The 12,438-nt window shown below is 44.8% G+C and overlaps 1 protein-coding gene across 2 annotated transcripts in view; it reads left to right on the top strand.

Moving 5' to 3' along the window:
- Window positions 1–4,789: 4,789 nt before the first annotated feature.
- NPTXR (neuronal pentraxin receptor) overlaps window positions 4,790–12,438 on the top strand; it is a 32,068-nt gene continuing 24,419 nt past the window's right edge. Inside the window, exon 1 of one of the 2 annotated variants that reach the window (XM_079994585.1) lies at window positions 4,790–5,756. In XM_079994585.1, coding sequence (XP_079850711.1) covers window positions 5,127–5,756 — 630 coding nt within the window. In that variant the 5' untranslated portion in view covers window positions 4,790–5,126. The remainder of the gene's footprint in view (window positions 5,757–12,438) is intronic. The other variant, XM_079994584.1, reaches the window with a different exon arrangement.

The raw sequence follows: 12,438 nt of genomic DNA, 5'->3' as shown, positions 1-12,438 counted from the left end.
CTATGAGGAAATATTGCAGCACTGGGGGCTTTTTGTTTGACTAAGAGGCAACTTGATGGAAGTGCATAAAATTACGCATGGCATGCAAAAGTGGAGCAAAAAAAGTTGCCCCACCTTCTCAGAACACAGACAAAAGAAAGCACTTCTGGAGGCAGTGATGGCTCCCAACTTGCATGGCTTTAAAAGAGGATGGGACAAATTCAAGGAGGTAAAGGCTATCCATGGCTACCAGTCGTGATGGCCATGCTTTGCTTCCATGGTCAGAGGCTGTATGCCTGAAACCACAGGAGGAGAGAACCCTGGAAAGCCACTGCTGCCAGTCAGTGTAGACAATACTGAGCTAGATGGACCAGTGGTCTGATTCTGCATAAGACAGCTTCCTGTGTTCTGATGACTGGATTCCATACTATGACACCTGCTGACAAGTCAGTATCATTAAGATCCCTTTGTTAAAATTCCACCATCCCCCTTCACCAAGCTGTTTGTTCCCAGACAAGTTCTTCATAATGCTTAACAGCATTCTTCCTGGAAAAATAATATCTACACAGATACACATGCAAAAATTAAAGCACACAGCAGGATTCACAGTTAATTATTTACAAAGGCATTTCTCCTCTAGTCAAGCACTTCGAGTAACTGCAGTCAGTTTCCCAACGCCAATAAATATTTTCCTCTCCAGATAACACTCATCCTCATCCAGACCATTAGAGGCAGCATTTACTATTAGCAAAATAGAATATTTATCCCTTATAGGAAGTGGATTGGACAAAACATAAGAATTCACCCTTTCCAACAGTCTCTCTTTAATTACCTACAGTCCAGACTGATCTATTTGGCAACCAAGTGCCCTTCCTCCTCCTCACCCCATTTATCTTTTGCTTTACACTATAACTTATAAAGCATTTATTCCTCAGCATTTATTTCAGCTCCTTGTCATGAGGAATGATCAAAACATGCATAGTGCAATTCTGTACAGGTCTACTCAGTAGTAAATTCCACTGTGTTCAGTGCTGATTTCTCTCTAGCCAATGTGTTTAGGATTGCAGCCCTAATTCTAAAAGCCATCATATCTCTACAGGCATGCTCTCCGTTAGCTTCCAGAATACAATGCAAGCACAAGCACCAAATAATTAATAAATGCCAGCAACAATAATAAAGCAGACATCCACCCACACAAATGCTAAAATCCAATACATAATTGCAACCCAGACTCCCTCGGAAGAGACAGCAAAAAGAAATGGGTCTTGAGGACTTTCCTAATGGGGGATGGAGCCCGACTGAAGAAGCGTGGGGCTGTTGCAGAAAAGGGTCCTCTCATGCCAACTAACCTAATTATTCTCAGAGTGAGAAGTGTATCCAATGTAGAACTCAACATGTGAGCAGGCTGGTCTGGGTGAAGGTGGTCTTTTAAGTAACTCAAACCCAGACAGTTTCAGGCTTTAACTTTTAACAACTCATCCAGTGTAGCTGGTGCAACATAGGTATCACATGAATTGGCTTCCCTAGTATTTGGGTGGCTGCATTTTGCAGCAGCTCAAATTTCTGAACCATCTTCAAAGGCAACCCTAGGTCATACGTGCTGTAGTAGTCTTGCCAAAATGTCATCAATGCACTGATAACCAAAGGAAGGCCAGACCTCTCCATTCAGTTGGTATGCCAACTGTAACCTAAGCACTTGTAGCCAGTGTTGGCACCTGAGCTTCCCTAGCTTGTGCCAAGTTCAGAACCCCCAAAGCGAGTCATGCTTTGATCCAATCTGTAGATCTGAGGCCTTGAACAAGTCTTTGCTTTTTTGTTTCCTTTGCTTGTTTTGCCAGACCAGGAAAGCTTATCTCATGGGTCAGCAACCTTTCTCAACCATGGGCCAGTCCACCGTCCCTCAGACCATGTGGTGGGCCGGACTATATTTTTTTTTGGGGGGGGGGGAATGAACGAATTCCTATGCCCCACAAATAACCCAGAGTTGCATTTTAAATAAAAGCACACATTCTACTCATGTAAAAACACGCTGATTCCCAGACCATCCGTGGGCTGGATTGAGAAGGCGATTGGGACCCATCCGGCCCCCGGGCCTTAGGTTGCCTACCCCTGGCTTATCCAATCAAGCCAGCTGCCAGTAATTCACTTTCACTCCACCATCCCAATTGCTTATAATGGGCACGATACTTAACTCTGGCCGATAGACCTCCCAGTCTGCTTTTGCCTCAATAGCTGGCAGACTTCTGCAATACTTCCAAAGAGGGGCCTGTCAGTTACAGGAGCCTAATTCTGCCTTCTTCCTTTTTGCAGAATACATGGGGTAGAGGAATCAATGAAGTGTTTTTCCCACACCTCTGCCACCAGCCTGCTGCTGATCAAAGCAACTAGCTTACTATTTAATGGTTATTTAAACCACCATTCAAAATAAATGATCCTCTCCAGTATTTACAATAATCAGCTTCCACTGTGGGCATCTACTGTGGCTTTCTTCAGTTCCTGTACAGCTGCTTTTTCCTGGCATCGTTTCTTCTAGCTTTTTAGTCTTAATCATTGCTCTCAGGCACCTGGGACAAAGCATAGACAAAGCATCTTGATTCTCTGCTATTATCTGCAATACTCAACAGTCCCTCATCAACCTCCTTAGCTCCAACTAGAGATGTGCAAATATGTCCATGTTGTTTTCTCATTTTCTTAATCTTAACTATGGTCCTCTGCATTTTCACATCAGTTTGCTTTTAAAAAAAAATCAGCAATCTAGTGCAGATTTCTACTGTGTTCACAACACTCCCCTGATCTATCAAGCTTGTAACTCTATTAATAAAAGAAATGAAATTCATCTGGCGTGACTTGTTTTTGAGAACCCATGCTGGGTCTTAGTACTCACAAAAATCCACAGCCCCATAGGCAGGCAAAAGTTGTTGGAGGTTTCATTGGGTCTTGGCCACTACATACAGAAGTCCCACAGAGGAATAGAGAGAGGGGCGGGTGAGAGAGAGAGGAAGAAAGCAAAATAGTGCTAGGAACTGTTATTGGTGAAAGTTCATAATAATGGTGAAAGCAGATACTAAAAAATCAGGAAGGGAGCAAAAGCAAAGAATGTAATGAGCAATTTTTAACTGCCAGAAGACTAGGTAGATGTAAACTCAGGTCATGCTAAAGAAACAATTTCTAAATAACAAACAGTTGTGTCTTGGATCAGTCAAGACAAAATACTATTCTTGTTTTAATGCTATAATGTGCAAAGGGTCTATTGTAAGCATCCTGAAGCTCCTGGGGAACTCTGATTAGGGCAGGCAACAGATACGATAATGCAAAACTGCTTTTAAAAATCCAGAAATTCAAAACTGCTGAAAATCCAGACAAAAATGCTATGTTGCTGGCAATTTTGAAGGTGTGAGCCGGTCATGACAAAGCATTATTATTGCACAAAAAGTATTAACAGAAATGTGATATTTTGGAATAGTAGAGTTCATACAGAAAGCACACAACTAGAAACCTTGCCAGAGTTATAATGATGCTAACATGTTTTGTCATACTGCATTTTACAATTAATTATTTAGACATGCAGCAAATGGTGGTGGTCCTGTATCCTGTTTTCATTTATTTATTCTTTTCTTGTCCCCTGTTTTTGTATTCCTGAAGCATATTAGAAAGCCATGTAGTCCTATAAGATTTTCTGCTTTCATAAATAATAATAGTTTTACAATTATTAAAAAATACAGTACATTCATATTCAATTACAAAGTTCTAGCAAATGAATCAACTATTTAGAAGAGCACTGAAAGGTAAGATCTGTTTAGGAAGTAAGATTTCAAATAAAACATATTCCGCAAATTAGAAGAAATTTCAGAACACATCTAAAAGGATGCCACTGTAATTAAATTGAAGCACTGAGCTCTTTAAAAATGGCAACCTTGTCCAAAATGGAGAATTTTAAAACATGTTAATCCTGATAAACCAAACATAAATTTACAACAAGTTAAGGAAACAGGTGAGGAAGTATATAACAAAGGATCATAGAAATTTATTAAAGTATGTCAGAAACCAGATACCAGCCAGAGAGGTAGAAAGACTATTAGATGGCAAAGGTGTGGAAAAGAAGCACCACAGACAAAAGGGAAAGTGTGAGAGAACTCTTAATTGCATGAGATGGAGAAAGATCCACACTTGAAGCATTTCCCCCGGTACTGCATCTGAAGAGCTATTTCACACAGAGGTGACAGACATGCAATTGACAAAAAGCAATGTGCCACGGGTTATTCAAGCTGATATTCACTCAAGAATCGTTAAGGAGCTCCGATGTGATTTTGTTGGTCCTTACGCAAAAATAGAAATCAATCAATCTGGGATTGGCCTCTTTACCGGAGCACTGAAAGCCCCCTCAGTCCCTATAGCATTATATTATAGACCCTCCAACCTAACCTCTGCCTCGCTTAACCAGAAAGTATGGCTAGTGCTAAAAGGGTCACATACGGACCAAGCCTTTCTCGCTGGAGAAGGGCTAGGGGCAAAGAGCAACTAGGAAACGTGACTTTCTCATGTTTCCTCCTCGCCCTTTCACTGCCAGCTCTCGATCGTCATTACGCTGCTCTCTTTACATCTCAATCCGACGGGAAACAATCCCGGGCACCGCGGTTTCATTCCCCTTTCCCGAAAGAAGAAGTGCTCCCAGGGCGATTGCTATTTCCCTCCATTCCCCGCCCCAGTGTAAAAAACATGCCTGCTGGATCGTGTGCGTGCGTGTGTGTGACAAAGAGAGCGAGAGAGAATTGGTGATTCTTCGAGGCAGCACCAACAGCGCCCTTCCTCCGCTCCTCCCGGCGCCGAAAGGGTTACGAGGCAGCCGCCGGAGGGGCCCGGAGAGGAAGAGTCGATGACGTCCCCGCTCGCGCTCTCCAATCAAGATATAATCAACAGCCTTGGTTCAGGTGGCAGAAGGAAGCCGGGGCTTCTCCAGCAGCCCGTCCTCTCTCTCTCTCTCTCCAGCTCCCCGGCTCCTCTCTCCCCCACCTCGTGCCGCTTTCCCCTCCCGCCCCTTTTCTCTCTCCCACCCCCGGCTCTCCCCCTCGGGGTGCCGCTTTCTCTTGGCTGGGGTCGCCCTCGAAGCTGCCACCCTGAAGTTTCTGGTGGTGCTCCTGGCCGCAGGGATGCTGGCTTTCCTTGGTGCAATCATTTGCATCATCGCGAGCGTCTACCCTGCGGCCGGCGGCAAAGGAGCTCTCCAAGGTGCTGACAATGGCTCCAACGCCGCGGCCGCGGCCCTGCTGCCCGCCTCGGGCTCGGCCGACAAAACGCTGGGCGCTCTCCATGGTGCTGGAGAGAGCCCCTACGGGGGCTTCTCGGCGGGGCCCCACGACGCGCTGCTGGACCTGCTGGCCAGCGCCCGGCCGCAGCAGCACCAGCAGCTCTTCAGCCGCTTCCTGTGCACCCCGCTGACCGTCGAGTGCCCGTCGGAGGGGAGCCCGCAGGGGGACAGCCCCGGGGCGGCCGCCGCCAGCGAAGAGCTGCTCTTCCTCCAGAGCACGGCCGAGCAGCTGCGGCTGACGGCGCAGCAGCAGAAAGACCAGATCCTCATTGACCAGGAGACCATCCGGGAGCTGACCACCAAGCTGAGCCGCTGCGAGAACGGCCTTGAACTTAGTTTCCAGGATAGCCCCTCCGTCTGGGGCGTCGCCAGGCAAGACACCATGGGCGACCTGCCCTGGGACTCGCCGGCCATGATTCAGGAGCTCGAGGAGGCTGTCAGGTCGCTGAAAGACAGGATCGACAAGATAGAGGTAAAAAATGAAAACACACCGCCCTTCGTAAGCCAGTTCCTTTTAGGTTCTCCCTCTCCTTTACTATCCCATCCTTTCGCTTCCCCTCTGCCTTCTGCACACGTTACTTTTACCTCCTTTGCTGTAATCAGGAGTTATATTATCAGGCACTTAAAAGCCTACTCATAAGCAGTGGTTAGGGGAGACTCACAAGAGGTAAACCAAGATCTGCTAGGAAGTAACTGAAGCTCCACTTCCAGCATAGCAAGAAGACAGATGGCAACTTCATCTTGCTATAATAAATTAACTTCAGGGTAAATACTGCAGAGAAGATGATGGGCACACATACCCTCAGTCCCAGGCAGGTTTCTCTCCATTATTACTACTGCATCTCCTTGTTCATGGCCTCTCTCTCTCTCTCTCTCTCTCTGTGTGTGTGTGTCACACACACATTTTATCACACACATTGCCAATATTTTTAATTACCTCCCCCCGCAAGACCATTGCCTAAATTGTGGATGGAAGCAATCTTTCTCCCGTAAGGATAGGCTATTAGTTTGTGAACTGTCATGTTCCCCTCTGCTTCTGCCCATAAGGTTGTTGTTTTTAAATTGCATTTTAATAATTCATGCAATTTAATCGTAGCTGTGGTATATTCTGGTAAATCACTTGGCCTTAACTGGGTAAGATGTGTGTGTCTACGTTTGGGACTTGGGTGGAGGGTGACTGTGTGTGTGTGTATATATATATATATGTATATATGTGTGTGTGTGTATATATATATATATATATATATATATATATATATATATAATGAGGGGATGATGAATACAGTGGTACCTCGGGTTACAGACGCTTCAGGTTACAGACACCGCTAACCCAGAAATAGTACCTCGGGTTAAGAACTTTGCTTCAGGATGAGAACAAATTGTGTGGCGGCAGCAGGAGGCCCCATTAGCTAAAGTGGTACCTCAGGTTAAGTACAGTTTCAGGTTAAGAATGGACCTCCAGAACAAATTAAGTTCTTAACCTGAGGCACCACTGTACTTGGCTGTTGCACTGAGCACATACGTGTGAGTTGCATTCTAGTACTCTCTGTAAGGAATCTCTTTGATGGCTCACAAACATTACCTGTTAAAGAAATAGGATATGTACAGAAATGTGCATACAAGCAGGTGAACAAACAGATATACTGAGATAAAACAAAAAACCAAAAGCCAAATAGACACATGCTTGGGTCAGATTATCATCGCACACCCCACAGCCATTCTGTCCCTATCATCAGAGCACATTTCCTTTCTAGTCACATTTTAATTAATTCTCGGGAGACAGAGTTTTCTTCTCTTCTGTTGAAATACTATATATTATGAAAAACCTGGAGGCATGTTACATATTAGAGCACCTGATAGTAGAAGTTTATGAAATTTGATACTGCATTAGGGGATCCAAATCCTATTCAGTTTTGCTTTGAACTAATTATTGCTTTAATTCCCCACGAGCATACTCCTGTCTCTGTGTTATTAATTGCTTAAAACATTAATTTTATTATTTTCATGCCTCATTGCTTGATATCCGTATACCCACCAGTTACTCAGATTAATAAAGGCAACAACATAAATTCTTGGAAATGGATTCATTTATTATTTTCTTCTGTTCCTGTTAAGAACTCTATTAAAGTCAAAGACATAGTTCTACTCCAGTGTCAACTCCTGCACTGCACATGGTATTACTAGTAGGCCAGTGTAAAATGCTTGGTGGCTCTGCCACTAGGTCATTTTGTCTTTGGTTTTTAAAAATCACAATATCTCGAAAGTTGTTAGATGAAGCTAGATATTATTTCACACCCCTGTACATTCAAGATATTGGCCCTAGGGCCTTCCCCCCACATCTCCCCCCACACCACCAGGATTCTCTTATTACTCATCTTGGAATCCTTGCCCCAGATTTCTGCCTCCTGCCTGATTACAGATGGATGAGAGCAAACCTCACACAAAGAGCTACTGCTGATGTTTCCCTAGAGAGATGTTTTCTGCTTTACGGCTGCGTGAGAAAGAGAGAGGGAGGAAAGAGTTTTGAACTCCCATGCTCTGTGGATGTGCTTTGACTAGCTGATGCTGAGATGAGGATTCCTAATCAGAGAGGTGCAATTTGCACGTTATATTATTTGCCACTGAGTGCACACTCCCAAAGGAGTGGAAGCCAATCCTACCTTTCTGATGAGTGAATTCATGTCAAGGATATTGGCAAACACATGCTTTTATTGCTTTCACAGTTTACATTTGTGGGGCTGCATGTGTACCAACAGAAAACTGTATGTGTGCGCTTCTACAGTAGGTTCACTGCTGTATTTTCATGTACATCTGCAACCAGCCTTGCAGTTTTCTCCTTTGGCCAGACTTTAATGCTGTGCCCAGACTGAATCTCTGGTTCAGAGCCTCCTGTGGTCCTGGATCCTGGCAGAAGTTAGCAAGACACTGTTTGTATCCCTGCTTTCCGTTATACATCAGGGAGGTTGTTGTTGTTTTAAAAAAGCAAAGGTTGGATGGTTAGTACAGTAATTATACACTGGTTGAACTTCCAGGCTGAATTCCTTTTAGAATTTGTGAGATCTGGTACAGTACATAGGTAAAGGTAAAGGGATCCCTGACCATTAGGTCCAGTCATGGGGTTGCGGCGCTCATCTCGCTTTATTGGCCGAGGGAGCTGGCGAACAGCTTCCGGGTCATGTGGCCAGCATGACTAAGTCGCTTCTGGCGAACCCGAGCAGCACACGGAAACGCCGTTTATCTTCCCGCTGGAGTGGTACCTATTTATCTACTTGCACTTTAACATGCTTTCGAACTGCTAGGTTGGCAGGAGCAGGGACCGAGCAATGGGAGCTCACCGCGTCACAGGGATTCGAACCGCCAACGTTCTGATCAGCAAGTCCTAGGCTCTGTGGTTTAATCCACAGTGTCACCCGCGTCCGGTACAGTACATAGTCATTGGGTAAAGTCATAGCCTGCCCAGACATTCATAATAATCTTCAAAAGCCCTCCTCTCAGTGCCCCACCCTAACCACCACCATTGGAGATAAGGCAGTTAACTACTGGAGAGAGAACCTTCTTGATCCTTACACCCAGTTTATGGAACACTCTCTCCTCTAAGAAGCTCATCAGGTGCTGACTTTCATGCCTTTCCAGAGACAGTTGTTCTCTAGATGATTTGAACCATGGCTCACGTAAGTCCCAGTCAGGGTGCATTAAGCAATGCACTTCTCTCTTGGATTCCACCTGGCCAGCTTGTGAGCTGGGCTATATGGATGGGTATATTCATAGTTCAAGATAAAGCCATGCTTGTTTGCTATTAATGACCATGCCTATAGCATGTAAAACTGTTGAACTCAAGCATACAAATTTCTGCCATTCACTTTTACAACAGTCCTTTTGGAGCCCCAGTCTTTCAGATCCAAGTGTGATAGGCTGTCTTGTAGAGCTGCGTTTTTGACAGTGAAACAGTTAAAATATGCCCATGGCAATCACTAAGAGGCAGCACTGGTGGTTCATTCCTTTCAGACAGCACTCTCATACAAGATCCCTTAATGGTGGAAAGTCCTGGTGGTTCGTGTGATTGATTTGTCTGCAGAGTGTCTAGAAGAAATCTGACAGGCACACATTGTGCAGAATGCCCATGCCCATGCCCATGCCAATCATGCTGGAGGTGCTGAGGAATCTATTTCTCCCCTCCTGATATAGGGTGATTCTATGCATGTTTATTTAGAAGAAAGTCCCACTGGTTTCAATAGAGCTTACTCCTAGGTAACTTATCATCATCATTTATTAAGCCTGATAGGTGGATGGTTCTGCCTCAGGGCATGATCCTTTGACACCTTCCAATTCTAAGATTCCAGGATCTTTGCAAGCTGGCAAGGCAGGTTATTGCCATTCCCAACTAATATTTCAGGGGGAAAGCAATGAACAACGCCTGACCCAGTCAACCACAGGCAGAGCAGCTTGTGCAGGCATTGTGCTATTTTAGAAATTTTGCTCTGAGTTTCCTCATGAGATACTGAGAAGGGTTCTTTTACTGAAGAATTCAGAAAAAACAAAATTCAAGTAAGTGAAACACTAGTTTGATTTAATTTAAAATAGCCTCTTAATAACAGACCCATAGAGCCAAATTTAAACACATTTAAGTTTTTTAAGGGGAATTGAATACATGATTGATTATCTCCCACTGAAATCAAATGGAATTAACACTACTAAACTTTCACTGGATTTCCCCACAGACTTTTTATCTGCATGCTGACATACGTTAGAGAGCATCCATTGATTCTGCAGAAATTTGAGAAGGGATTTCAGATAAGATTATTACTATAATCTATGTGTTGTGTTATGACTGTGAGACATTAACAGGATTTGGGGAAGATTTATCAAATACCTATTAAAGATTTTGGATCTTAATTCACACTGAAGTGCTCTGGTTTTTATGACCCAGATCATAATCCCAGATCAATGTGGTTTATGGTAGTAATGACTAAACCCCTTAAGGACTCACCTGAGGTCACAATCCAGCTCAAATTAGATGTGATGGGCTAAACCACGGTATACAGGCAGTTGTGTGTACCTTTCTTTTTAGTGAAAAGCTGGTTTGGAGGCTGGCATCAGGAGTGGAAGAGCAGCAGAAAGAGGAGACACTTAATTCTCCACCCCACCCCCCGCCACTTGCCTGCTCAAAACTGCCTGTTCCGAACTGGGAACCCCAAGTTTTGTTACCCACCAGAGGGAAAGCTGCTTGTGGGTGGCTTTTGAGCAGACAAATAGTGAATGGGTTAACCAGTCCCTCCTCCCCATTTTACTCTTGACTGCAGCTTCTGAGATCGCTTCTCAGGGTAGGGGAGAAAAGAAACAAGCAACCATTACTTTGATTAGTTATCCCACCGAAAGCCGTAAAACAGAACATGCAGCACAATCCTAACCACATTTTCTTCGAAACAAATCATACTGAGTTTAATTTGCTCACTAGCCTTTCTTTCTTTTCTGTCCTCATTTTTCACCCAGTTGGCTCCCTGCTTGCAGCCTTAATTGAGACTATCTGAAATCCCATTAACCATGACTAATTTCTGCTGGTTTCTTCTTAGAGATTAGCATCTTATTCTGATTAGGTTGATACTAGGGTGACAGTGGGCAAGTAAAGAGTCCATTTGGTGCACGTTTCAACAAAAGTTTGCATCCGGTGTGGTCCTAGGCTTCCTACAGACACAGGGTTGTATCCAGCTAAGTCCTCCTCAAAGTAGACCCATTGAAATCAATGGAGCTACCTTATTCGTGTCCATTAATTTCAGCGGGTCTATTCTGAGCATGATTACAACCAGATGCAACCCATATTTAGGAACATAAGTGAAATGAGCTCTTGCCACCCTCCAGGGTGAAAGCTGGGTGAGCTTTGGGGAGTCAGGAGCCACTGGCAAGCTATGCATTCTTTGGGTGGGGTTCTTTCCAAGTGCCTCGTATGATTATCTAATTAAAATTGTGCTTGTTGCTTTATTTGTTAAAAGCTCCCATCTCTTTTATCTCCACTGACTTGCACCCCCCCCCTCAATATCCTTTTTCTTGCTCATTCATGATTTGTGCTTATGAGGCTATCGCAGCAGTCGCACGTGATCCTGCTTTCAATACAGCTTGTGCCTGCAAAAGATTTGGGCTGGTCATACCAGACCATTTCCTTTCAATGCATACTCTGCAATGTCCTGCTGAGATCCCATAAAGGTAAAGGTAAAGGTACCCCTGCCCGTATGGGCCAGTCTTGACAGACTCTAGGGTTGTGTGCTCATATCACTCTATAGGCCGAGAGCCAGCGCTGTCCGCAGACACTTCCGGGTAACGTGGCCAGCGTGACGAAGCTGCTCTGGCGAGCCAGCGCAGCACATGGAAACGCCGTTTACCTTCCCGCTAGTAAGCGGTCCCTATTTATCTACTTGCACCCGGAGGTGCTTTCGAACTGCTAGGTTGGCAGGCGCTGGGACCGAGCAATGGGAGCGCACCCCGCCGCGGGGATTCGAACCGCTGACCATGCGATCGGCAAGTCCTAGGCACTGAGGTTTTACCCACAGCGCCACCCGCGTCCCTATAACATACCACAAATGTTGAGATCCCATAACATACCACAAATGTTCTGGTATGTTTCAGTCCCAGTTTTGTAGTGCTTAGAACCTCTCCAGACATCAATAATATGGTAGCACTGGGGACATCATGGTAGCATCACAAAGCAAGCTAAAGCAGAATAAATCCCTCACTAATGCAGAATACACCTGCAATAGAACACCAATGTGGAGGGGCCAGCCAATCTGACTTCTCCTCAAATAATGGGGTGGGGGGGACACTCTCTCAAAGCTCAGTTCTAGACAGAAGGCTACCTATGTCTCACAACAACTGTAACAACAACAACAACAACAACAACAACAATAAAATTTATTAAAACCCACCCGCCCTGGCCAGAGCCAGGCTCAGAGTGGCTAACACCAGTAAAATTACAGTAAAAACATAACAGGGGAAAAAATGCAGCCTCATTTTAAAAGTAGCCCATAGATCAAAACCATAAGGGGAGGGAAACATAAGGGTCAGACTGAACAGCTCTGTCTTGCAGGCCCTGCAGAAAGATGTCAAGTCCCGCAGGGCCCTAGTCTCTTGTGACAGAGCATTCCAGCAAGTCGGGGCCAGTACTG

Source organism: Podarcis cretensis, assembly GCF_951804945.1.
Source record: "Podarcis cretensis genome assembly, chromosome: 10".
Lineage (NCBI taxonomy): Eukaryota > Metazoa > Chordata > Lepidosauria > Squamata > Lacertidae > Podarcis > Podarcis cretensis.
Note: the sequence above shows the minus strand (reverse complement) of the source record. Positions and strands in the feature narration are given on the sequence as shown.